At 37.6% G+C, this 27639-nt stretch overlaps 2 protein-coding genes across 4 annotated transcripts in view; one reads left to right on the top strand and one right to left on the bottom strand.

The window, feature by feature from the left end:
• The window catches only part of LOC149814407 (uncharacterized), a 49937-nt gene extending 32561 nt beyond the window's left edge, over positions 1-17376 (top strand). The window contains exons 5-7 of one of the 3 annotated variants that reach the window (XM_089989186.1): positions 16337-16732; positions 16822-16902; positions 16981-17376. In XM_089989186.1, the coding sequence (XP_089845312.1) occupies positions 16337-16732; positions 16822-16902; positions 16981-17042 (539 nt within the window). In that variant the 3' untranslated portion in view covers positions 17043-17376. Of the gene's footprint in view, positions 1-16255; positions 16733-16821; positions 16903-16980 lie in introns of all 3 variants that reach the window. The other 2 variants (XM_089989185.1, XM_089989184.1) reach the window with 2 other exon arrangements.
• Positions 17377-18824: 1448 nt separating this feature from the next.
• Positions 18825-26861, bottom strand: LOC149814406 (uncharacterized). The gene is made up of 3 exons (XM_089989299.1): positions 26706-26861; positions 25620-25657; positions 18825-19130 (listed from the first exon to the last, which is right to left on the bottom strand). The coding sequence occupies exons 1-3, from the start codon at positions 26776-26778 to the stop codon at positions 19017-19019; spliced, it is 225 nt and encodes a 74-aa protein (XP_089845425.1). The 5' UTR covers positions 26779-26861; the 3' UTR covers positions 18825-19016.
• Between the last annotated feature and the right edge of the window lie 778 nt (positions 26862-27639).

The raw sequence follows: 27639 nt of genomic DNA, 5'->3' as shown, positions 1-27639 counted from the left end.
CTCTTATTGAAAAGAGAGAGAACTCTCTAAATGTTGAAAACATCCTTAAGAGTGTAAAGATGGAAAGAAAATCACCATATTCCATAAGACCATTTTAAAACTTAATTCAACCGGTATTATAAAAAAAAAACTTTCTTAATTAAATGTTGCTCATATAGAACGGACACATAATATGGAATTTTTCATATATGCCAAACATTTTTCAAAAAAACTACATTTCACAAGCATTTTAATCTTAACATACCTTTCTTTAAAGACTAAACATTCATATAAAGGTATTTTCATAAATAAGGTTAGGTTTAAAAATGTAAATTCAAAGTTCCAACAGTCATAAATTTTTACCGACCCATTAAAGCAAGTTTTGAGCAATCATATATCTAATTTTTCGCCAAACAAGTTATCATTTAAAGTTTTTCAAAGAAAAACATACGAAAACGATTCAATGGAGTAGCAAGTAACTCAAAAAAGACATAATGACAAAAAGCACACATAAAGAAAAGAACACATTACATTCTTCATACAATACTCAAAGAAGTAGAATGCATACCGAATAACAATAAGAAAGACAATAGAGAGAAACGAATACTTCACCATTTTTCTTTAACAAATTCTTGAATACCACGCTTCCCGATGCACCAAAGAGCAACTCGATCTCAACCTTGCTCTGATACCATGTTAGAAAGTGAGTTGGAATACATTGGGTTCAATAATGAACCCATACTTATGCACGTGAAGTGCAAATATACCCATTAAAGGGAAACAACACAAGCACATAATGTGCTAACCCATAAAACCCATAAAAAGGGAAAAATATGACATAAAGTCATAAGTTGCATATTATTGAAGAAACAATGGACAAGGGGTAAAAACCCCATTACAATGGAGCATAAGCTCCCTCAAGAAGTAAGAAATACAAAGGGGAGAGCCCCTATTTATAACAACAAAAAGGAGCCTTGGAGGGGCTCCACTCATAGACGTTGGAGCCCCTCCAACGGTCACAAATGTGACCGTTGGAAGGGACCCAACGTCTATTTGAGTGGGCCCCCCAAGGTACCTTTTGGTACTTGAGAAAAAAGAAATAAAAAATAAAAGAAAAAGAAAAATAAAATAAATTACAATCACATTCATAAAGTGAATGTGCGTAAAATAGAGGAAAAGACTAAAATACCCCTACGGCTAAACAAAAGGAAAATATATATTTTATATATATAAATAGGAGGATACATATACATATATACCATATATGTATATGTATCATCTTTTATATATATAAAATATATCTAATTACAACAATTGATGGGTACATTTTAACAGAAACTCAGCCCCATCTCCCGCCACCGGAGCAGTACCCGCAGCTCAACCCAATGTCGGGTTTGGGTCCCGCCGGCCATTTCTGGCTTACGGAACTTTTACCGCAGACTGAGGCCAAGACTGCGCGCTCACGCCGACGATGGGAGACCCCTCAATGACCCCCTGTCCCGGCGGGTAAGCACTACAAGTCTGATTAATCGCTGCTATGTGGACAGAGGCCAGAAATGGTACCGTCTGCTGGAGGGTCGCGCGGCCGGCATCCCTGTGCAGGCCCGCCTCAATGCAATCTAATCGCACAACAGGTAGGTGGGAGTTCAGTTGACCTGGGTTGATCGCCATTGCACCCGTGAAACCAGCGGCATCCTGTGACAGGAGGGTTCTCGCTTGGGTGTATGCGGTGGACGCTGAGTCAGGGTCGTCGCCTAATCCAACGCTCCCTTTCAGCCTGGCTGTTGCGTGCGCCTCCACTGACGATTCGAGGACCACGATCCGGCCTTCTATTCCATCCAGCCTGTTTGACATTCCCGCCACATCCTTACTTACGCGCAACATATTCTCGTGGATCTTCGTCATCATATCAATCATGCGCATCATGGGATCCTCGTTGCCTGTCTCCGATCCCTCTCATTCTTTTCCACTCGCAGGATCGTCCCTTGCTTCCTGCATCATGTCGCCGACCAAGGAGCAGGGTCTCGGCTTTGATACCACTTTGATGCAGCGGAGATCGGAAACCAGATGCACTTGGGTGCCAACTTTAGGTGCACGACCACCTAGAGCATCCAACGCGTAAAAGTGAATAAACAAAGGAACAAAATAAAGAAGAAAGTGCTCTGGCTATCCGATATACGTAATCAATTATTGAAATTGTGCACAGGAAGGGAAACAACAGGAAACGGATAACTGCTGCAGAAAACCATGACAGAGAAAAGAAAAAAAATGAATAATCAATCTTCGAACTGTCTACGTAACCCTAAGACTCGGGTATTTGTAGGCTGAGCGATGGATCTGGTGTTAGAAAGTGACTTGGAATACCTTGGGTTCAATAATAAACCCATACTTATGCACGTAAAGTGCAAATATACCCATTAAAGGGAAACAACACACACATAATGTGCCAATACATAAAACCCATAAAAAGGGAAAAATATGACTTAAAGTCATAAGTTACATATCATTGAAGAATAATGGAGAAGGGGTGAAAACCCCATTACAATGGAGCATAAGCTCCCTCAAGAATACGAAATACAAAGGGGAAATCCCCTTTTTATAAGCATGAAAAGGGACCACCTTGGGGGCTCCACTCATAGACGTTGGAGAGCCCCCAACGGTCACATTTGTGACCGTTGGGGGCTCCCAACGTCACTTTTGGGAGGCCCTCAATGTGGTACGAAACCCAAAAATATAAAAAACAAAAATTACAATGCATATTCCAATTGGAATATGCGTAAAATGCTAATTTACAAGAATACCCTTGAGGGTATTTTAGGAAGATAAAATATATATATTTATATATATATATATAAATAGAGATATGTATATATATATGTATACGTATCTTTATATATATATATATAAATATATATATATATATACATTTAAGGATCAACATATTTTAACACCCCCCCTCAATCTTTGCGGGGAAACGAAAAGATTGAACAAAGGGCAAGACTCCAAGAGGCTCCGGCAAGGATGCAATGGAACTTGAAAAGGCCTTCCTCCTATTGTCTTCAAATTTCCTGAACTATCCAGGGTACTTCTCTTTGTCCTATCTCCAAGATCCTGTGAAATAACAACAAAGAAACAAGTAAAACAAATCTTTGTACTTTTATTCAAATGGAACATTTCTAACTAGCACAGGTTAGAAGAGATGCAAATTATGCAAAAATGACCCCAAAGTTTCAAAATCATATATCATGTTTAAAACAAAATGAGCGGAAGCAAATTATGCAGAAATAAATTGCAAGAATGCATAATGCATTCATAAGGTCCAACGTTGGACAAATATAACCCCATAATGGGGAATAACAAAATGGTCCACTAAGGGACACCACAATAAGCCTACGAAGAGGCATGATATACATAAACATTATTGAATGAGGGCCCAAAAAGGCCATAAAGAGCATATGCATATACTTATCATGAAATGAATTAATACTCAAAGAACTCATTAATGAACATGCTTCAAACATGTAATGAAGTGCCAAACAAGAGAAACAAAGTCTCCAAGCATACTTTAGGCAAAATAAACCCAAGAGTTCACAAGGTTTTAAAATCATTTATGAAAGACATACTTAATACACATTTTGCATATAAAGGGTGCCATAAGCACTTAATATATAGATTAAATGCTAAGAAATCAACTTGATATGCATATCAAAAATATGATTTGCTTGAAAAACACAAGTCATGAATGAAATTTTGCAAATTTTAACAATAGTTTATCCATTACAAACATCTTCCTCATTAGTCCTCCAAAACCCATAAATCAAGTGTATAAGCTACTAGATCAAGAATATAAAGTCATTAAAGGCCAAAGACACACACAAAGGTGTGTAAAAGAACCTCTTGTCTACATATAATAATACTTGAAATAAGTGCATCTACGACAAGAACAAGAGAATACATGCCAACATGGACTAAAAAGTATCTCTTGTCTACGTAAAAAATACACTTAAAACCAAGTATGTTCAGCTACTAGAACAAGAGTAATAAGCCAACTATGGGCTAAAAACATAATACATCTCTTGTCTACATATGATAGCACTTGAAATGAGTGAAATAAGCCAACCATGGGCATACATCTTAAGGGACTAGAACAAGGACACAAACGCCAACATAGGCTAAAAATCACACACCATGGTGTGAATCAACGTGCCTTGTCTACATATAAAAACACTCAAGACAAGTGTGTTCAGCTACTAGACCAAGAGAGCAAAAGCCAACAAAGGGCTAAAAACACACGAAGGTGTAATAAAATTCTTGTCTACATATGATGACACTTAGATAATGGGCATTCAAGGAAAAGACTTTTGAGACAATAAACTTGTAATGAAAATAAACCTCGAATGAAACAATATTCTTTTTAAAACATGAATACTCATAACAATAACATTTTTGGAATAAATGCATGTAAAAGTATCTTCAACAAGATGATAAAATAATATTCTTTAGAACAAATGTGTGAACATACACACACCAAGAACACTTGTGAAAAAACACAAGAACACATGTGCACAATAAGCACAACATACGGAATCACAAATGTGCAAATGCACTCATAAGATTCATAAATAAAAGGTTGGGCTATAATCCCAAAACACCTTGATTTTAAATATACCTTAAAGCATTTAAGGTTTCAAACACCATATGTCCATCACATTTACATAGAAGCATTCATAATATCAATGGCCACAAGAGAAAAAATGAGTGACACACTCATAATTAGAGATCAAATAACAACTCATTTTAGAGTCCCAAGGTGCCCATAACTCACCTCAACAACCATCTATAATATGGAAGGTGGACAATCTAAAATGATACAACACGAGGTGCCCATAACTCACCTCGACAAACATCTTAATATGACAATAATAAGGCCAAATAAATGATGCATTAGATAACATGTGATGGACAAATATAAATGCCACAAAAGGGCAATAAACACATAAGGAATCATTTTCCAAAAAGTTTTTACAAAGAGGACCAATTAACAAATTGAATCAAAGGTCCAATATAATCCATCAAAAACAATTTTGCATAAACACGAATTATGCCTAATCTTTAAAAGAAGTCTTGTATCAAAAAGACCACAACATAAAGAATTCATCAAGACAATCAAGCTTTTAACCAAAGAAATCATAAGAACCGTAATGGTTCACAAAGAAGGCTTTAACACAATACTCAAGGAAAAAGTACTTGAAAATTTATAGATTTGGGATTAAATCCCATACAACAAGTTTTAAATATTCTTTGATTGAGATGAGATATGCGGAAGCGTACAAAGTGCTATAAGCACTTACAATGATTTAAAAAGGACTCAATATCTAAATTCATTATGTTTTTCACAATAAGAAATGTGCATAAAGGCTCCATAATGCAAAAATGTCTACGAAGAGACAACACACATGTAAGCACACAAGGCTTTATAAAAGATGTGCACGAAAGCACTCATATAATACTTGAACAAATACACACCAAGGTGTAAACAAACATGCACTAAGGCATGTATATCATAAAAAAGAGGGAATGCATACAAGCGCAAATATTTTGAGAAGCAAATGTGCACAAAATACAAAAATACACAAAAGTGAGCAAGTATGCACTTTATAAAAAGAGCAATGCTTGAAATTCTCAAGTTTTAATTATGTAATTACATGTTTGACAAGTGCAATTGAGGACAACTAAAACTATATTATGGCCAATGTAGGCATTTTTAAAGATATTATTAAGAGATTTCGAAACCTTATGAAAAATACAAACCAACAAGTTTATAAGGATGAAAAATGAAATCATTTATACCAAAAAAGGATGCAATAGATGAACTATGCATTCTATGTGGGAAATTCCCTTTTAAAAACAATCTTTCTTAATGGTTTATCATAAATACAACAACAACAACAACTACGCCTTCATCCCAAAACAATTGGGGTCAGCGATATGAACCAAAAAAGAAATTCATTTTGGGTCTTCCACATGAATCCTTTTCCTCCAATCATTTCTATCCAACGCCATGTTCTCGGTGAGGTTCAAAGCATTCATATCCTTTCCTATCATCTCCATCCAAGTCTTCCTAGGCCTACCCTGACCTCTTTTAACTAATATATTTTCCCATTTCTCCAACCTTCTAACTGGAGCATCATTAGGCCTTCGCCGAATATGTCCAAACCACCGTAAACGATTCTCTCGCATCTTATTTTCAATGGGTGCAACACCTACCTTCTTACGTATCTCTTCGTTCCGAATCTTATCTTTTATTGTATTTCCACACATCCATCTAAGCATCTGCATCTCAGCTACACTCATTTTTTGAATATGATGTCTCTTGGCAGCCCAACATTCCGTACCATATAGTAAAGCGGGTCTAATAGTCGTCCTATAAAACTTTCCCTTCAACCGCAATGGCATTCTACGATCGCACAGCACTCCAGTAGCACTTTTCCATTTCATCCACCCAACCTTTATCCTATGATTTACATCTCCATCAATTTCTCCATACTTTTGAATGATGGATCCCAAATATTTGAAATAATCATTCACCGGTATATCTTGCTCACCAAGCTTCACTACACTCCCATCACTACTTCGTTGCTTACTAAACCGACATTCCATATATTCAGTCTTACTCTTACTCAACTTAAAACCTCTAGCTTCCAATGTCTGTCTCCATAATTCTAACTTAGCATTAACCCCAGCTCTAGACTCATCAATCAAAACAATATCATCAGCAAACAACATACACCACGGTACATTTTCTTGAATTGATCTCGTAAGCTCATCCATCACTATCGCAAATAGGAAAGGGCTTAAAGCAGATCCTTGATGTAACCCAACCGTTATCGGAAAATTGGTTGTCACCCCTCCACAAGTGCGGACATTGGTTACTACTCCTTCATACATATCTTTAATTATACTAATGTACTTGAGAGAAACACCTTTCTTCATCATTGTCCACCAGAGAACGTCCCTAGGTACTCTATCGTATGCCTTCTCTAAATCAATAAAAACCATATGCAAATCTTTGTTCCTCTCTCTATATCTTTCAATAAGTTGTCTAAGAAGATGTATAGCTTCCATAGTTGATCTTCCAGGCATAAAACCAAATTGATTCTCCGATATCATGACAACCTTCCTCAACCTAGACTCAATCACCCTCTCCCAAAGTTTCATAGTATGACTCATGAGTTTTATACCACGATAGTTTGTGCAATCTTGTATATCACCCTTATTCTTATATAAAGGCACCAAAGTACTCTTCCTCCACTCATTAGGCATCTTATTTGTTCGCCAAATCAAGTTAAAAAGATTTGTCAACCATTCTAAACCTTTCTCTCCCAAGCATTTCCAAGCCTCGATAGGTATACCATCTGGGCCAACTGCCCTTCTTGATTTCATTTTCTTCAAAGCCTCTGCAATTTCTTTCTTTTGAATCTTGCGCATGAAGTCACGATTTATCTCATGAAAAGGAATAGAGAAGTCTCCAAGATCTTGAGCATGACTATCATTAAATAGCTTATCAAAATAATCTTTCCATCCCTCCTTAATCTCCTCATCTTTGACTAAAACCCTTTGCGTTTCATCTTTGATACATCTAACCATACCCAAATCCTTCGATTTCCTATCTCTCATCTTTGCAAGCCTATAAATATCCTTCTCGCCTTCTTTGGTATCCAACTTGTCATAAACCTCCTTATATACCTTAGCCCTCGCGTTTCGAACAACTTTTTTAGCTTCCTTCTTTGCTATCATATACTTCTCCAAATTCTCATTATCACGACTCTTACTTAGATTTCTATAACACTCTCTTTTAACCTTAATAGCTAATTTAACATCCTCGTTCCACCATGATGTATCCTTACCTAGTGGTGCACCGCCTTTAGACTCACCCAATACCTCCTTAGCTACTTTTCTCATACCACCCGCTATCTTATTCCACATTGATTTTGAATCCTCCTCGAGACACCAATCAACTTCCTTAACTACCTGCTCTACAAACATTCCTTGTTTAGCTCCTTTCAGTGCCCACCACTTAATTCTAGGATCTATCCTATGTCTATCTCTTTTGCGGCATTGTCTAATTCTAAGATCTAAAATTAAGACTCTATGTTGTGTAGCTACACTTTCTCCTGGTATAACCTTACAATCGATGCAACAACCCCTATCTCTCTTTCTAAGTAGGAAAAAATCTATCTGACTCGTATTAACCCCACTTTTAAATGTTACTAGGTGAGACTCCCTCTTCCTAAACCAAGTGTTTGCTAAGATCATATCATAGGACAAACAAAAATCTAAAATCCTTTCTCCACTTTCATTTCTTTCTCCTATACCATAGCCTCCATGGATATTCTCAAATACATCCCTACTAATGCCTACATGTCCATTAAGGTCACCGCCGATGAAAAGCTTTTCTCCATAAGATGTCTCTTGTACTACTCCATCTAAATCTTCCCAAAATTGATGCTTAATGGAATCATCTAAACCTACTTGAGGTGCATAAACACTAATAATATTAATAATATCCGTACCTAATACTAATTTAATAAGTAAAATTCTATCACCCTTCCTACGGACCTCAACTACATTATCTATAAACTGACGACTCATAACAATCCCTACTCCATTCCTATTCTTATTTATTCCTGTATACCAAATCTTATATCCCCAAGGTTCTATCACTTTAGCTTTCTCACCTACCCATGGTTTATCATAAATAATTTTTCAAAAAAGAAAATTGAAAAACTTTTTAGGAGTTCTTATAAGTTATCATTAACAAGAACTACTTTAGGATTCAACAAAGATTTTAGATGTGAGAGATTCTCATATAATGATTATATCAAATTTTTCAAAAATGCACTAAAATCCATAATCAAGAGAGGAACTCAAATCAAATTAGGGTTCATATGAGAGTTAAGAAATTTTAAGCAAAGATTATTATTTTAGCAAGAGATCATATATAATTTTAAAAGTTAACTTATAGGTCAATCATGAAATACTTATTTAAGAACTATAAATCTCACATAATTGAAGGTAATTTTTAAAAACATAAATTACTATTATATGCTATGAGTAGTGAAAAAGGTACATAGGATCTGACCCGATCCATGTACCCAATCCATGTAACATGTAACGTAACCATGTAACTTTTGTTTTTCGTTTATCGGGTCTGGATACACCAGACCCGGACCCATACTGTAATGTAACTTAAATATCTAAGTTTAGGTCACGATTTCATTACTGAAATCGTGACAGCCGTAACTGCTCTCTCTCCCTCTCTCTCTCTCTCTATTCTCTTTCTCATCGCAGGTGCAGCGTGAAGAAAAGCTTTCATCGTAAAGGAAAACTTTCATGGTATCAGAGCATTAGATCCATCTAGGGGTCGAAGGGGATTCCAAAGGTGCGACAGATCAAAGGTTTCAGGTCGTTCATCTCCCATCTTCCTTTCTTCTTCAGATTTTTTTTTCTCTACCTCCATCCCCAATTTCTATCTATCGTTTTCCCTTTCTATCTCTCGTTTTTTTTTTCCTTTTTTTCTGTTTCTCTTCAGTCTTTTCTTCTCCTGTTTAGTGGATTCACACCTCACGTGAATCCCTAAGCTGTTCACGTAAGGGAATCACGTGAAATCTCTTCAGTCTTTTCTTCTTCTACTGGGCTGGATCCGCAGTCTGATCGTGCTTTCGGCACAGACCTGCGACATCAAATCTGGGATTCTAAATCCCTTTGATGTCCAGCCTGCTGTTTGTGTGATAACTTCTTTGAGTCGACTCTCAGAACCCCTTTCTCGTATTATATTCCTTTTGACTGTTACCAGTGGGATTCACATTGAAAATACAGTCTGGATTTTGTTTCTCTTCTTTTTCTTTCGTTCCTCATTACTTCCACGTTAAAATTACAGTCTGAATTTCTTTTCATTGCTTAAATATCCGACCTTAAAAAAAAAATACAGTGGGATTCACATTGAATTTCTTGGAATACAGCCTGCATTTCTTTTGACAGCCTCTGGTCACCAATTTTCGAGTTTCTCAGTCGTAAAAAAAAAAAAAAAAGGCAAATCTTTTTGGCTGCAGACTGAGCATTCTGTGGGTACTCTGGTAACACAAAAAGGGGTTATTTTTCTTGTTAAAACTCTTCTTCATGGATCTTCATTCCTCTTCATCCAATCTTTCTTCAAGTTTTCTCACTCAACTCGTTTCTGAAAAGTTAACTACCTCAAACTTCTTGATTTGGAAGAGACAAATCATTCCTTTTATAAGGAGTCAAGGTCTCTTAGGTCACCTTGATGGAACCACTCTCGCTCCACTCGAATTTGTTACGAGAGAAGAAAAAGATGACAAAGGAGTAAGTTCAATTGTGTATGTCAAGAATGTAGAGTACCTCAACTGGGAAAGGAAAGATCAGTCGGTGGTTGCATATATCACTTCCACCTTGTCCCAAGAGGTCCTTGTTGCAATTCCCGACAATTGTACTGCTTTGCAACTTTGGGAAAAATTGGTTCAAACATATTCACAAGTTTCGCAGGCACGAATGGTTTTTCTCAAGAGGGAATTTCAAATGCTGAGAAAAGATTCCATGACCATCATGGAATATCTAAACAAGATGAAGACTATCACAGACCAACTTGCAGTTATAGGATGCGCGGTGAGTGACAGTGATATGGTGCAACAGACTCTGAGTGGATTGGGATCCGACTACAATATGATCGTCACTTCACTATTGTGTCTCCCTGCCCTTCCTACCTTTGATGAGTTGCGAGCAAAATTGATTCAGTATGAGATGACTCTGAAAGGGTTCTCTGAGGAATCTCACATTCACACAAATTTCCAAGAAGTTTTTGCCACAGGAGTGACTTATGGTAGAGGACGAGAACGAGGAGGACAATGGCGCAGTGGACACGGAGGGCGTGGTCTGCTTCCCACTCCAAATACGTCAGCTCATGCGCAGGGATCAAGAACCATTCCTACTTGCTTCCTTTATAACAAAAAGGGGCATATCAAGGCGAATTGTTGGCATAATCCAGAGAATAAAGGAAAGGGTCCACAAACAGAAAACAAAAGGAAGGTATCAAATAGTGTAGAGATTAAAGATCTGCTAATATCTGCCTTGTCAGAGTTGAAATTGAAGCAGAGTGATGAAGGTACTTGGTTTGTCGACTCAGGAGCAGCGACTCATGTGACAGGTGATGCAGGTAAGATTTCTAATCCCATTCCTTATTTTGGAAAAAGTAAGATTGTCACTGGAGATGGATCCCACCATCCTGTTTCTCATGTCGGAAAAACTGTCATTCCCATGTCATATTCCACTCTTACTCTTTCAGACGTTCTTCATGCTCCTGACATTAAGAAAAATATTGTCTCTGTTTCCAAACTTATTGATGATAATAATGCTTCAGTTGAATTCACTCCCTTCTCTGTGCAGGTCAAGGACCTACGCACGAGGGAAACATTCGCTGAAGGAAAGAGACGAGGCAATATGTATGTCTTTGAAGAAGCTCCTTGTCATGCTGTTCGTCCAGTTCACCTGAATTCAAAGCCCTCATTAGAGTCGTGTTCATCCTCTTCTGCTAATGTTTTTAGTATTTCTGAATGTAATAAGTCATTCTTATGGCATAGTCGGTTAGCACATTGTGGGAGTCATTTTATTGAGAAACTTGTATCTAATAATCTCATTCCAAAAGAAAGTCTCAATAGGGATGAGAAAAGTCACAAATGTTCCAGTTGTCTTTCCTGCAAGAGTCATGTATTGCCTTTTCATTCCATTAATAAGAGAGCTTCAAAACCTTTTGAGATAATCTGTTCTGATGTATGGGGACCCGCTCCAATTGCCTCTGGATCTGGAAGCAAATACTATCTAATATTTGTCGATAACTATTCTCGATACACTTGGATATATTTCATAAAAAATAAGTCGGAAGTCTTCTCTTTGTTTCAAAATTTTCTTTCCCTTGTCAAAAATCAATTTTCTGAGTCCGTTCAATTTTTCCAATGTGATGGAGGTGGGGAATTCTCATCCCGTGATTTTATTGCTTTTCTTCAAAATAACGGTATAGGAAGAAGGGTGTCCTGTCCTCACACCCCTCAACAAAATGGAATTGCTGAACGAAAACACAGGCATATCGTTGAAAGTGCCATGAGTATGCTCCATGACAGCAATCTTCCCATCAACTTATGGACAGAAGCTTTTCATTCTGCCGTGCATGTGATAAATAGACTGCCTATGGTTGTTCTGGAAAATAAGTCTCCTTATCACTGCCTTTTTGGAACTCATCCTAGTTATTATGATCTGCGTGTTTTTGGTTGTGTCTGCTATGTACATATCGATCAGTCCCTGAGAAACAAGTTTCAAGACAAGGCCCAAAAGTGCAGATTTGTGGGATATGCAGATGACTACAAAGGATATAGGTGTTATGATCCCACCAACAAACGCATCAGAACCTCAAGAAACGTTGTCTTTGATGAACAAAATTTTGATCACAGAGCTGACACAACGAATATGCCAACTGAAATTTATTATCCTTGGCTGAGCTCAGAACTTTTTGCTGGTTCCAATGAAGCATGTTCCTCAGACTGTGTGCAACAAGAAGGAGAGGTGTTTGAGAACACTGGGACGTCGGAGTCACAGAATGCAGAAGAAATACAAATACCGGGCAAATACAAAGGTATTGTCTATTCTAGACAGAGGCCGACAACATCAAGCCATTCAGATCATGTCTCAGTCGCCAATCCTGTGCCTTCTCATACTCTTGCAGCCAGAAAATCAAACCGCATACGACATCCTATTGACAGGTGGGTCAGTTATAACAACTTCTCCTTGGATCTTCAACTGTTTTTAACTGCCATCAATAAGGACGAAGAGCCCATCATGTATTATCAGGCAACCGCTTCTATGAAATGGGTAGAAGCCATGAATGATGAAATGCAAGCCTTGCATGAATGTGGAACATGGGAAGTTGTTCCCAGACCACCTGATAAAAATGTTGTCGGATGCAAATGGGTCTACAAAATCAAGTACAAGCCAGATGGAACAATTGAACGATATAAGGCAAGGCTTGTAGCAAAAGGATTCACTCAAGAAGCTGGGCAAGACTATGATGAGACTTTTAGTCCGGTTGTAAGAATGGGAACGATTCGAATCATCATCTCCCTGGCTGTTGAACATGGATGGAATTTGAGTCAGCTTGATGTAAAAAATGCATTCTTACATGGGAATTTGAAGGAAGAAGTATACATGGAACAACCCCCTGGATATCAAGAACAAAATTGTAAAACCCATGTATGCAAGCTAAAAAGAGCCATCTACGGCCTGAAGCAAGCATCTCGCTCTTGGTTTGATAGCTTCTCGTTGGAGATTCAGAAACATGGATTTTCACGTTCCATGCTGGACCACTCATTATTTATTTTTAAAAGCCCGCCTGTGACCACTCTATTATTAATTTATGTCGATGATATTATCATCACAGGAAACTCTGCGGACCACATCCAAGAAATAAAAGACTTATTAGGTCAAAGGTTCAAAATAAAAGATCTTGGAATTCTACGCTATTTTCTTAGTGTAGAAGTTGATAACCAGGCTCATGGCTTGACACTCACTCAACACAAGTACACCGTTGACGTTCTCAGCAAGGCAGGCATGAAAGACTGCAAACCTCTAGGAACTCCGAGTGTACTTCACCAAAAACTTAGCGCTCATGATGGAGATCTGTGTGATGACCCCACCAGGTATCGTAGCATAATAGGAATGTTACAATACCTCACATTCACTAGACCTGATATTGTTCATTCAGTCAATCAAGTGTCTCAATTTATGCATGCGCCACGTACTGGACATATGGAAGCAGTCAAGAGGATCCTTCGATATCTGAAAGGCACTATTGGAGATGGATTGATATATTTACCACAGTCATATGGCTAAGACGAGCACCAAATTACTGTATATTGTGATGCAGACTGGGCAGGGGATCCTGACGAACGAAGATCTACATCAGGATATTGTGCCTTCATTGGAAGAAATTTAGTCTCTTGGAGCAGTAGAAAACAAAAAGCTATCGCTAGATCAAGCACTGAGGCTGAATATAGATCCATGGCTGCTGCCACTGCCGAAGTCACATGGATCAAGCATCTTCTTACTGAAGTAGGAGAAAAGATCTCCCACACTATCTTGCTCTGTGACAATCAAAGTGCAATCAACATGTCTTTCAATCCAGTACATCACAGTCGTGCCAAGCACATTGAGATCGACCAACACTTTGTGAGACAGAAGGTTGAAGAAAAAGAGATTGAGCCTGAGTTTGTCAGCACTGAAAGACAGGTTGCAGACATATTTACCAAAGGGTTAACCAAGGACCGCTTTTGGATGCTTAAAAGCAAGTTGTTCATGGTTCAAAACCATAATCAACTTGAGGGGGGGTGAAAAAGGTACATAGGATCTGACCCGATCCATGTACCCAATCCATGTAACATGTAACGTAACCATGTAACTTTTGTTTTTCGTTTATCGGGTCTGGATACACCAGACCCGGACCCATACTGTAATGTAACTTAAATATCTAAGTTTAGGTCACGATTTCATTACTGAAATCGTGACAGCCGTAACTGCTCTCTCTCCCTCTCTCTCTCTCTCTATTCTCTTTCTCATCGCAGGTGCAGCGTGAAGAAAAGCTTTCATCGTAAAGGAAAACTTTCAAGTAGTTCGATAAATAGACACGAATTTTATATTTGGACAACAAACAATTTCACCAAATTTAGAAGGAGATATTTTCAAAATATATGAGCACACGAAATGTGAAAAGAAATAATTCAACTATCATGACCATCAAACAAACAAACTATATGTAAGAAACATACTTTCAAATGCATAATACTTTTTGAGAAAAGGGATACATACCGAATAACTTCAAAAACATAATACTTTAGGAAGAGCAATGAATACTTCACCATTTCTTGAGCGGCACGCTTTCCGTTGCACCAAGAGACAACCCCATCGTGACCTTGCTCTGATACCATGTTAGAAAGTGACTTGGAATACCTTGGGTTCAATAATGAACCCATACTTATGCACGTAAAGTGCAAATATACCCATTAAAGGGAAACAACACACGCACATAATGTGCCAATACATAAAACCCATAAAAAGGAAAAAATATGACTTAAAGTCATAAGTTACATATCATTGAAGAATAATGGAGAAGGGGTGAAAACCCCATTACAATGGAGCATAAGCTCCCTCAAGAATACGAAATACAAAGGGGAAATCCCCTATTTATAAGCATGAAAAGGGACCACCTTGGGGGCTCCCAAAGGGGACGTTGGAGAGCCCCCAACGGTCACATTTGTGACCGTTGGGGGCTCCCAACGTCACTTTTGGGAGGCCCCCAATGTGGTACGAAACCCAAAAATATAAAAAAACAAAAAATAAAAATAAAACAAAAATTACAATGCATATTCCAATTGGAATATGCGTAAAATGCTAATTTACAAGAATACCCTTGAGGGTATTTTAGGAAGATAAAATATATATATTTATATATATATAAATAGAGATATGTATACATATATATATATGTATACGTATCTTTATATATATATATATATATATATAAATATATATATGTACATTTAAGGATCAACATATTTTAACATCTGGATCTCAGGTCCAGTACCCAGACCCGAGAAGAAACCGACGTCCACCAATGTGCTGGGTTGCTGCTGTCTTGCGTGCTTCAGACCTTCGCCCATCTGGAATAGGTATGCAGAGGTATGTCCCTAAGTCGTGGGACCGTGCTCGATGTCGGATTCATCACCTGGGTCCGATCGTCTATCCCATTGGTGCAGGGAGCCCGTGCCACTCCTGGGTCGTTCGGTAGAGGTCCGTTATGTTCCTGCTCTGCATTAGTTTCAGTCAGGCCATGATGATGCCAGATATAAGAGGACATGATATTCAAATGTACAACACACACACACACACAGCTTTTTGGCTAACTTATGGTTCCAGTAATTTGGGTATCTTATTGACTTCTTGTGTGCAATGTATGCTGAGGATTCTGCTTCAGAAATAAGATTTTACGCAATTATGGCTTTTAGCAGTGGATGGTTATAGTAGTTTCAGGATCATTTTATTTTTTTTGCTTTTTATATGAATATACCCTCAAGGTATGTGCTAGAGAATGGAGCGTGATATTGTTGTTTTCTATTTTTTTTTATAGTTTATTCCTGCTTCTAACATTAGATTATTGCAGTGCAACAGCAATCACCTGCATGTTATGCTGCTGAGCACTCGAGAATGCCTTATGCATCTGACCAAATTTACCATGCAACAGTTCCTTCAGGTGCTCTTGTCAATGGCACAGCTTCCATGAGCCAACATATGCATATGAGCGGGGCACTTGGTGCTCAAACTGACCGAATGGATATCTCCCAAAATATGCATGCAGTTCAGCAGTCACCAATGGGAATCATCCAAGGAAGCAATGGGATTACAGTAAAGTCTGAATCTGAGTGCTCAATCGGTTCTGCTTTCTCATTTGGTGCTGATAACATTCCTGAAGCCCATTTGGCAATTGGAGATGCCCCTCGTGGTGCTTTTTGCAACATGGATTCCAACTCAAGTGCCTTACACAGATCATTTCTAGAGCCTGACACACATGGTTTTCTAAGTCAGATTCCTCGAAATTTCAGTCTTTCTGACTTGACTGCAGGATTTTCTCAGAGCTCTGGTAAGTGACCTTTCAGATTTGTTGATCATCTCTAACCGGTAGAACTTTTTAAATGAAGACTAACAATATAGCTAATACTGGATAAACAGCTATACTGCAAAACTACCCAGGCTGCCCATATCTAGCAGACACAGATGGGTTTCTTGACTCACCACCAAGGGATTGTCGAGGTCAGTTTTTCATGCTTTTGCAATAACTATTTTTGTACACTGCATCTTGGTTCCTAAGTTCTTTTGTGCTGTGTACAGAAGATAATAGGCCGGACACTATATCGGAAGGCTTGAGCTATGAAGAGTTTGCAAGTGATTGATCGTGTACATCTCCTTCGTGCTAATTCTGTGATGATTAACTTGGGGATTATCTGGCCCTTTTATATAATCAAGTGTTTCCATCCATGGCTTGTGGGTGGCTCTGCATCTGCCGTGTAGGTCATACAAAGGTGAGAGTTGTTTATACATAGCAGTTTTAGAGGGAAAGACAACATAATTCTTGGAATTTTAATTTGCTGTCTCTAGGATGTGCACGCATCATATCAATAATACAGTTGTGGATGAATTTGTTGATGATGTAAAGTCAATTATGTTCTATTATGCTATTAGTTGATCATTTTCTCTATATCACCAACTGTGACAAATTTAATGCCACTGAAGTTTTGCCCCTTGGTTAGTGTTACTTATAAAGTGCTCTATATGACATCTTTCTTTTTCTTCATTGACATGGTATTCATGTTGATCCATGTGAATTTATTGGAATGAACATCTATTCATGTTGCAAGCTGTTGTTAGCTATGTAGTTAAAATTCCGCATAAGCTCCCGTCTATGCAGCTAGGCACGCCTAGGCATAAGTATATCGCCTAGGAGCACCTAGCTGCCTAGGCAAGTACTTAGGTTGGGGGAGGGGCACCATGGTTGGTATTTTACATTTGTTTTTATACTATTTAAAACCTTATAATCATGCTTTGTTTGAAGATTTTGAAATATTTAACTTTTTCAACAATTTTTTTTATGTTTTTTAGATGTTTATTTTAAATAATTTTATTCTTTTGTGCATGTCTTGGTGATGCAGCTAAACAAATATTTGTTTAAATGAAATTGAATGTTAAAAATGTAATTATGTTTTAATTGTTTAGATTTATTCATGATTATTTTTTAAGTTTTAGTTGTTTACAAGCCAAGTGATCGAGGATAGCTTGTCTCGGCATGTTTTGGCGCAATGGTTTGATCTTCTAAAACCTTAGATCGTTTGATTCGGTTTGTCCAAATCCAAGTCCAATTTCAACCTCTCCTGCACGAGTAACAAGCATTTGTACATTTAGGGATGTAAACGGTTCAGATACGGATCGGAACCAAATCTGTTTTTTTTATAAGTAAACAGAATCAGATATCTTATAAAAACAACAGAATCCGATATTAAGCCCCAAAAGGGTTTGGCATAGTAGGATGGGGACCTAGGCCACTAGGCAAGTGGTTTAGGTTCAAATCTCATGGGCATCACCCCTTGACCAAGCTGAAGCGTTGCAACTCCCTGGGGGCAAGGGGTAAGCCCGCAGAGTTTTACGTTGCCAAAACAGCGACCGTAATTACGTCAGACAAAGCCACTGCGGCTAGGTCTCTTACTCATTGTAAATATAAAAAAAAAAACAGATATCCATCAAATTAGGATATGTCAGGTTCAGTAGAAAAAATTCAAAACCATATCCACATTCAATTATAATAGGATATGGTTTTGATTTACCGAATGCAACTAAACAGAATCAAAGTCTGTGGGATATCGGATAATTCATTGATATCCCTATGTTACGTTATTACCCAAACCGACCCATTCTCTTCAGACTGGTCCCAGACCCCAGATGAGAGCCTGGTTTGGTTAGATTTCGAACCCAGGTCAAATTCAAAGCCTTTGATCCATGATTCTCAATTAAAAAAAACACACTAATTAGTCAGGTCTAGATCTAGCAGGTAAGGATCTGGATCTAGACCAACCTCAGGGCCTGACATGTCGCTGGAACCGAAAAACTGCAGACTTGACAGCAGATCCAATCTCAAATCTTAGAGAAGCTGCATGCACTTGTAAACTGTTGCATTTGGACAATTTTGGATACGATCTGGGTTGAGATCCAGAGTATTTTGATTCATGTGACCAAATAAATTACAAAAACTTGGAATAAATCCTCGAGCATTAACTATTTTATGGTTCTAACCGTCTTCCCATGAGCATCTCCAGTTTCATAAAAATATGCCAAAAGAGTGATTATTTCTCACAGAAAAGAACAAAAACAAGTCCTCAATAAGATCTTCCACAGTGTATCAAGCTTCCAGCGCCAAGGAAAAGACCGAAAACAGCTGCACTACCAAGCGTGGTCTGACCAACATATCTGATCTTCAACATTCCGGGGATCTGCAAGTTCAACGTGCAGTTCCAAAGATTAGCAAATTAGTTATATGCATCAGGAGTGAATAAATATAATTTTCCGCACACATCCATCTGGGCTGCGGAAACAAAAACGAGCCAACTTTGAGCTAATTCCAACCATTCCGTAAAACATCGAATATTATGAGGAAAATATGAAACTTTTATGTAAAAACACACACAAAATGGAGCAAGTTTATGGAAATTAAATGGAAAATAGGAGAAAGAAATTTTTAACTATATATGGCAATTTAGAATATGGGACAAGTTCTAGCCTTTGGTGCAGCTGATAGATGATTTCCTAGACATGGCAATTAGCAAAAAAATGATTTCCTTAAAACTAAATAGATAAACAAGCAAATAAAGACCATTAATGGTGAGCCTTAGCAGGTTCTGAACAAATCTTGAATTCATGACAAAGCTCAAAAAAATAGAGCCCACTTCCCTTCTCAATACAACAGAACACTAAATAAACACGTCAAACGATAATCTACTCCACTCCTTAATAATCAACAAAACATATCAATATGAGAAAAGGTCCCCCTAACCATCCACTGAAGTTTTATTCATTCTACTCCATCCATATAATGGTCCAGTCTTTAGGATAAAAATGATCTACTATCGACACTACAGTCACCAACATAAAACAGGAATTACATCAAAACTTTCTAATCAGTTTTGGCTAGAGATATGAAACAACCTACAAATTGGACTGAAGGTACATGAACCAAACAATGATTACACTCAGAAGCCATTCCTCACAGCGCACTTGCTAACCCTATGATATCCCAATATCCCAGTGTTGCACCAACACATTATTTATGACACAACCGACCACCAACGCAAATAACATGGCATGCAACATACTGGACATTCCAACTAGGATATACCTAGTCTGAGCAAGAAACAATCATAATCTAAGTCACACGGACTCGGTTAAAAGGTCGATGCACCCGCATCGACACACCCCAACACGGGTGCGGCTTCGGACACGGGGAGGAAACGGTCAACTAAGTGTTGAACTCGGTCAACGCACCGGGGCTGAGTCCGTCTACATTTTGGACTCGGTCAACTTTGACCGAGTGCATTTTTGTCTATTTTGGTAAGTTTGTGTTGTTACTTCAATAGAATTACTTTTTTATTTTTGCTTTAAAATTTACAATCTTATTATTGTTATATATATATATATATATATATATATAGCCGTGTTCCCGTGTCCAAATTTTTTGAAATTGCTCCGCACCCGTGTCGCACCCATACCCGTACCCGCACCCATGTGACATAGATCATAATATTCAACAATGAAGAATCCTCTTTCCACAATTCCCACGATGGAATGCCTTGACCTGCCCTCTGCACACAACTCTCCAGCAATGATAACAGATCAAAGACAACCCTTTCCTAACACAGGGATAATGCAATGCATAAGACACTACTTGCTCAAACCTAATAAGAGTGAAGCTTGGATCCAGACATATGATAGAACCTCTCAAATGATACTTCCGAAGGTGAATCATAATCTAATTCTGCAAAGTGTATAAAGATGATACAATTACTCACAGCTGGAACAATTTCCATAAAAATCTCCAAGACCCAAGACAGCCTTTCCACAAAGGCAGAGAAAGGCAACACATCGCATCATAAAGTCTACCATCGGTTTTAATAAGAGAAATGATTCCATGAGCAATGCCTAAACCTGAAAATTAAAGCCAAAAGCTGCATGCAACCATATTTAAAGGTAATCCAGCTTTTTCCCGTATCTCCAAACTACATTAAGTGTTAGAATACTCCTGATTTGATATCGACAGGCAGATCAACTCATCATTTTGGTCCAGGTTTAGGTTCGTTGTTGACAGTTGGGGTGCAATCTATATTCCTCCCTCCTGCATTCCCCTATGTTGGTTTAATAAAATTCTCTTTTGTTTACCCACAGAAAACAAGGAAACCATCAAAATCCAACTGGCCTGTCCTTGAACGTCCTGCCTAGAAAGATACAAAATTGGATTGGACCCTCGCATCCTTGTGAGTCTTATTGTTTGACAGAATAACTCTAGTAGAAACAGTGAGGCTAGATTTTCAAAAGTGATTTAAACCATGGTTGCCAAACTAGGAAGCGGAAGCGAGAAACGATATGGGAAGCGAAAACGAGAAGCGAGGCATTTTAAAATTTATAGGAAGCGGGAAGTGAAGTATCAATTTGAAAGCGAAATAAGAATAAAAAATAATGCAATATGGTAACTGAATAAGAGTCAAACAAGAAGCAAATAAAAATTAAAATAAAATTGATTATTCATATATTTCATGATTTTTCAGTAAAACAGTTAATTTTTTGTTAAAATCTAACAATGATGGTTACCAATTTAGAGAAAGTACATGAGAAGTGAGTGGAAGCATAAGGAAATACATGAAAACATGAAAAGAAACATGAGAAAAGCATGTAGGAAGCATAGAAGCGTGGGGGAATCGAGATTCCCATGAAGTTTTGGAAGCGATGAGTATCGCGCTTCCCACCTACCTAATAAGCTTCCGGTAACTCTGATTTAAACACCATTTTCAACTAATGGCATAAAAAATGAACTATAAATAAAAAATGAACTATAACCTCCACATATAGGTGACCCATGCTCTACTCAATAGCAACTTTATAACTTATTCCAAGAGGGCCAGATTTTTTTTTAGACAAAGAGAGACCAGATATTAAAATAGAAAGGTGTTAAACAAAGCAAGGAAACTGGATAAATTAAATTTATCACAATATTTCACTTTATTGTGATAAAAGCATCATGTTCTCTCTCTCTCTCTCCACCATAACTTATGGTGGTACAGACTTGATTCCAAATGCAAAATCTAACCTTTGGATCATGTTTAACATGTTCTATTTACTATTTTCATATGTTAAAGTTGACTGAAATATGATATTTTATGTCATTTCTAAACCATAGTAAATAAACCAGGCTAAACACATCAGTACGGTTAGATCTACCATTTGGTGGCTACATCCATACAAACAAGAGTGTGTACCACCATAAGGTATGGTGGTACAGAACCATATATATATATATATATATATATATATATATATAGAGAGAGAGAGAGAGAGAACTGAACATATTAGGCCCCATTTCTCGTTCTACCCCGTTCTGCCCTAAGGTTTTAAGTTTTTTATGATAGATCTGAACCGTTAGATGTGTTTAGCATGATCGATTTAGTAGGAATCGACTCTTAATCATGTTTTTTCAATGAAAAAACATGTTTTTATGAGCCGGAAAAAACTGGTACCTTCATAGCCATTGATTTTGGATCACCAGAAAAAACTGTATACAGCTCAGATTCCGGCGATCCAAACGCTGGTTCCCACTAAAAAAAACCTATAGATCACATCTACGGTGTTAGATGTGAGAAAAAATACTTAAAACTATGATTTTTGAAGGGGCCTAACGAGACCTAACGAAAAAGGGGGCCTAAGGAACGCATATTGGGTTGATGTTTTGCTTAATTGTTACAACTAGAGGACTAGGTATTTTAATAAGTTTAGACATAGTGGACATTTATTAAATTACATAAATGCCTTTCAAGGTATTTTTTCATGCAGAGCAGCAACCAGGTACTTCAAAATCTGAAGTGGCAAAATTATTGGGTGAATTTGTTAAACATGCACCACACAAACACACACCAAAAGAAGAAAAATGAAGTTTCCCAAACTCTTAAGAGATAGAAAATTAATCCTTTTGTCTTTTGTTTTAGAAACCCAGTTTTCACCTTGCTATTTCAAAATGATCAACAACCCTAAAAGCGAGCCTACCGCAAAATCATTGTGGTTTCTTTCTTTACAAGTTAAAACAAAGAGATGCAAGGGTGCTTAGCTATTTATTAAAAGAACAGAGCCCATGCATTTTTAGGGCATGCTTTTGATTGTTAGGATGGGAGCATGAAAGGAGAATGTGTCAGCTCCAAAACCACAAGATCAACACAGAAAGCTGGTACATCACCCAAAAAGAAGAATCGGACCCATTACATTATATATGAACATAAACGAGAATTTGATTCTACTTCATTTGTTGAACCAACCAACCACAAATATGCAAAAATAAAAACTAAATAAAAACTAAGCTTAAACATGACTCAAATGTGTTATATACTTGAGATCTGCACATATGCACTGACATGTGCAAATTTTTAGCATGCGAATTTTCGTACATTCGCATGCTTGCTAAATCATCATATATAAAGTAGTTTTTGTTGTTCTTTTTTCCGTTTTTTCAATTGTTTCTAGAAAGAACCTTAACCCTTTTTCCTCTAGAACCTCTAACCCTTTTCCCTCTCTCCTTGCCAATCTTTTTGCTCCATTCTGACGTGGTTCCAGTATCCTACAAACAGTATATATGCATATTGTTTTATTTTAGTTCATTTTTTTTGTAGATATAAGCATTTAATAGCCTAGCATTATGTATTTTTGGTTGTTGTTGCGGATATTTTATGTATGTTTCCTTGTGTTTTATTTAATATTTGGCACCGAATTTACAGTTTAGGGTTTTTATGTTTAGGGTTTTTTCATATATATATATATATATATATATATATATATTTGTTGGTGATGTAGATGATTTATGTTTGTCTGCTTGTCCTTTATTTAATATTCGGTGATTTTGTCTTGGTGTAATGAGGCTAGGATTGACTATACAGAATCATTCAATTAGTGTGATGGGGTTGGGGTTGACTGTGCACAAACATTAAACAGAGGGATTATTGTGTGTAGTTGGTTTTCAGAGTGTTTGTTATAGGTAGTTTTGTTAATTCAATGTATTGGGTATATGGCTATTCGTTTTTCACATGCTATTTTCATTAGATGAATGATATGTTGTGTGGTTGGTGTAGGCAGTTAATGATGACCTCCGAAAGAGTTAAAGTACACTACCGTAGCACTGATTACCCTACTTGAAGATCTATACTGGTATAAAAAAATAATAACTTTAAAGAATTTAGGGCTTTAATGTCTCGTAAAACCGAATATGCAAAAGAGTTATTGAGTCTCGCACAACAACCCTCAGAGTCATTAGCTCCTCCTTTTGAGAAAAGTCAAAATCAATACCCAATTATTTTTAAAATTGGACCGACCTCGCTCGTCGAGACCCAAGTGGTCTAGGCAATCCAATTCTCATTTTTCAAACTGTCCTGATTTCGTTTGGCAACCCAAGCGGTCTAGGCAACCTATTGGTTTCAAACACTGGCATGATTTCGTTCGGCGAGACCCAAACAGTCTTCACAACTCAATGGTTTTCAAACTGGTCTGACTTCATTCGACAAAACCAAACATGGTCTTCACAACTCAGTTTCTCCCAAAACATTGGCCCAACCTTGTTCGGCAAAACCTAAATGGTCTCCACAACCCAGTGGTTTTCAAACTGGCCTAATTTCATTCGGCAAGACCAAACATCGTCTCCACAACCCAATTACTTGCACAACACTGGTCAAACCTTGTTTGGCGAGACCCAAACAGTCTTTATAGCCTAGTATTTTTCAAAAACTGACTCGACCTCATTCGGCGAAACCAAGCATGATCTTCACAACCCAATTACTCCAAAACATTGGCCCAACCTCATTCGGTGATACCCAAACAGTCTCCACAACGCAGTGGTTTTTAAAAACTAGCCTAACCTCATTCGACGAGGCTAGGCACAGTCTCCACAACCCAGTTGCTCTGAAAACACTGGCCCGACCTCGTTCAGACCAAGCACGGTCTATACAACCCAGTGGTTTTAAAAAATTGGCCCAAGCACGTTCGGCGAGACCAAGCATAGTCTCCATAACCCAATGGTTTTAAAAAATTGGCCCAACCGCGTTCGACGAGACAAAGCGCGACCTCGACAACCCAGTTCCTAAAACTAGCCTGACCTTGTTTGGCGAGACCCAGCACGATCTCAACAACCCAGTAGTTTCAAAATTTGGTTGATCTTATTTGAGGGTGTTTATTTCTTTGTTAATAATCGAATCACATTTGATTAATAATAAAAAGGAGCATATGTAAACACCACAATTTTGAGCTGGTACCAAAATCCAATGTTTTCGGCCCATTTCAAAGTTATGCTAACTTAAACTTCACTTTTGTGCTATTTTTGCAAATAATGTACGACCTTCGCGAAGAGTGCTTGCAAACCTCCGGGCGATCATAAGAACAACTCTTGAGAATAAGAGACAGCTACTACTGTTTATGACAGTTTCATATTCAATTTGATAGCCAAAACCAGGATAAAAAGATAAAGTCTGCATAGATACCTGTATTTTTTAAAGAACCCTTAAAATTTGTAAAGTGGTGAAACATGACAAAATGGATTTCAGTCATCTAAGTAAATGAATTATTTTCTGGAATTGACTAACTGAAAATATTTGCAAGAAGAGGGAGAGAAAAGGCAAAGGAAGTCAAATCCAATACAATATTAAGAAAAAACTATTTGACTAACAAAGGATTGGTTACTGCACCTTGTATCTAACGGCTTCATAAGTTCCATAGACAGCACCTGCAGAGGACAATATCAAAGGATCACGGATCCCACCAAGTTGAATTTGTCTACAAATACCATAAACAACAGGGTGAACAAATCAAACATAATATAACCAAATGGTCTATACTATCCACAGTAGGATTCTTGTCAAGCAATAGAGATGCACGTGTCCTTGTTGATCTGAACAAGACTAGAGTCTACCAAAAATACAACCATAACAAGGTTGCCAGACTAGGAAGGGAAAGCAGAAGCGATGCATTTTAAAATATATAGGAAGCGGGAATGGAGAAATAAAAAAATAAATATAAATATTGAATGAGAATCAAAATGAAACACAAATAAAAACTAAAATAAAAGTGATTAATATTAAATTTCATGATTTTTTATTATAAGAATTAAACTTTTAACAAAATCTAAAAATGATGACTACCCGTTTAAAGAAAGCACATGAAAGTGAATGAGAAAAGTCAGAGAAAATACATAAAAAGCATAAAAAGTTGAGCAAGAGAACATATAATAAGAATAAATGAAGCTTGAGGAAAGCATAGGAGAAGCCGAGAGGAATCGAAGTTCTCATCAAGTTTAGGAAGCAAGGAGTATCGCACTTCAAAAGCGAGCTTCCCATCTATCCGGTAACTCCGATCCAGAATAAATGTTGGTTTCTATACTTTAATTAAACAAGTCAAACCTCATTCTTCCCTTTAGGGAATACAAAAGGCACAAATAGTAAACTCTTCCATGAGTCCACATAGCAAAGAGAAGAGGGAAATTTTTTTATGAACTCCAACTATTTTCGCTATCAAAATCCATAAATTCCAGAAATTTCTCCCGAATCTCTCTATATCTCAACTATGCGTGCATGGTGGGAACGAGGACAAGGAAATATTGATGACGAAAATTTGGGAATAAACCCTAGAACTAGAGAAACCATGCGATATCCTCAAAACACCATCACCCAATTGCTCCATACGTCTCGAAACTTGGAATTCACCAGTTTGGGTTTCTGATTCAAGATCGAAGCTTAATTTTTCACCCGAAAAAAAAATCACAGAGAGAAGGATACCAACGGCTCCACCGATGGCTCCGCCGACAGCAACGCCGGTGGTCACCCGCGCGAGGCAGCTATCCCTCGCCATTCTTTCTTCTTTCTCTTGCTCTCTCCTCTCTGTGCTTCTCGTCTCCGCTAGAAAAAAGGCGTTGCGATGAGGGGCAGAAAATTGGCGCCTTCGGCCAGGGTCTGCAACTTACCCCTCTCCCATGTCGACGATATTTTGAAAATCTCGTATATTTCACTGGTAAGATTTTATTATCACGTTAAAACACTGTTTAATTTTTTTTATCATTTTTATATTTGTGTGTATGCATGCATTTTTTTCTCTTTTTAGTAAAGCTATCTACATAAGTGTCAAAGGGTCGGGTTTTGTTCGGACCCAGGTAGAACCAGACTTAGACCAGATTTTTGGGGTATAGTATCAGGTCCGGACTCAGGTCTACTATATAAGTAAAACCATACCCAGACCCCATAAGAGCTACATGAACCAGACCCGTACCATACCTGATAAAATAATTATTATTATTATTTTTACATTGAAAATTTGTGGGTATTAATCGGAACATGGGTTAGGTCCATGTCTGGTATAAAATTTCACAAACTGTACCTGAGTCCATTTATTAAACGAACACTCGGGTCCGGTCCTGGGTCTTAGTCAGGTCTTCTTATTTGTCACCATACCCAAACCTTATAGGGTTTAGTCCAGGTAAACCAGACCCTTTGATACCCCTACTCATAGATGTGATCTACAAGCTCTGATTAGTAGCCCAAGGGGTTGGTGTATTGGGTAGGCCTAATTAAATCCAGATTTTAGATAGACGAAATCCGACGTGTTTACGTGTTCTCACTGATGAAAAATACACACCAAAATTTATCAGTAAAAAAAACATATTTTACATTGTAATTAAAAAAGACAATATAATGATTAATTCTCACTAAACCAACC

This window comes from Nuphar pumila, chromosome 15 (genome assembly GCF_984573655.1).
Source record: "Nuphar pumila chromosome 15, dmNupPumi1.hap1.1, whole genome shotgun sequence".
In the NCBI taxonomy this organism is placed as follows: domain Eukaryota; kingdom Viridiplantae; phylum Streptophyta; class Magnoliopsida; order Nymphaeales; family Nymphaeaceae; genus Nuphar; species Nuphar pumila.
The sequence above is the reverse complement of the archived record's forward strand: the minus strand, read 5'-3'. Positions and strand labels throughout refer to the sequence as shown.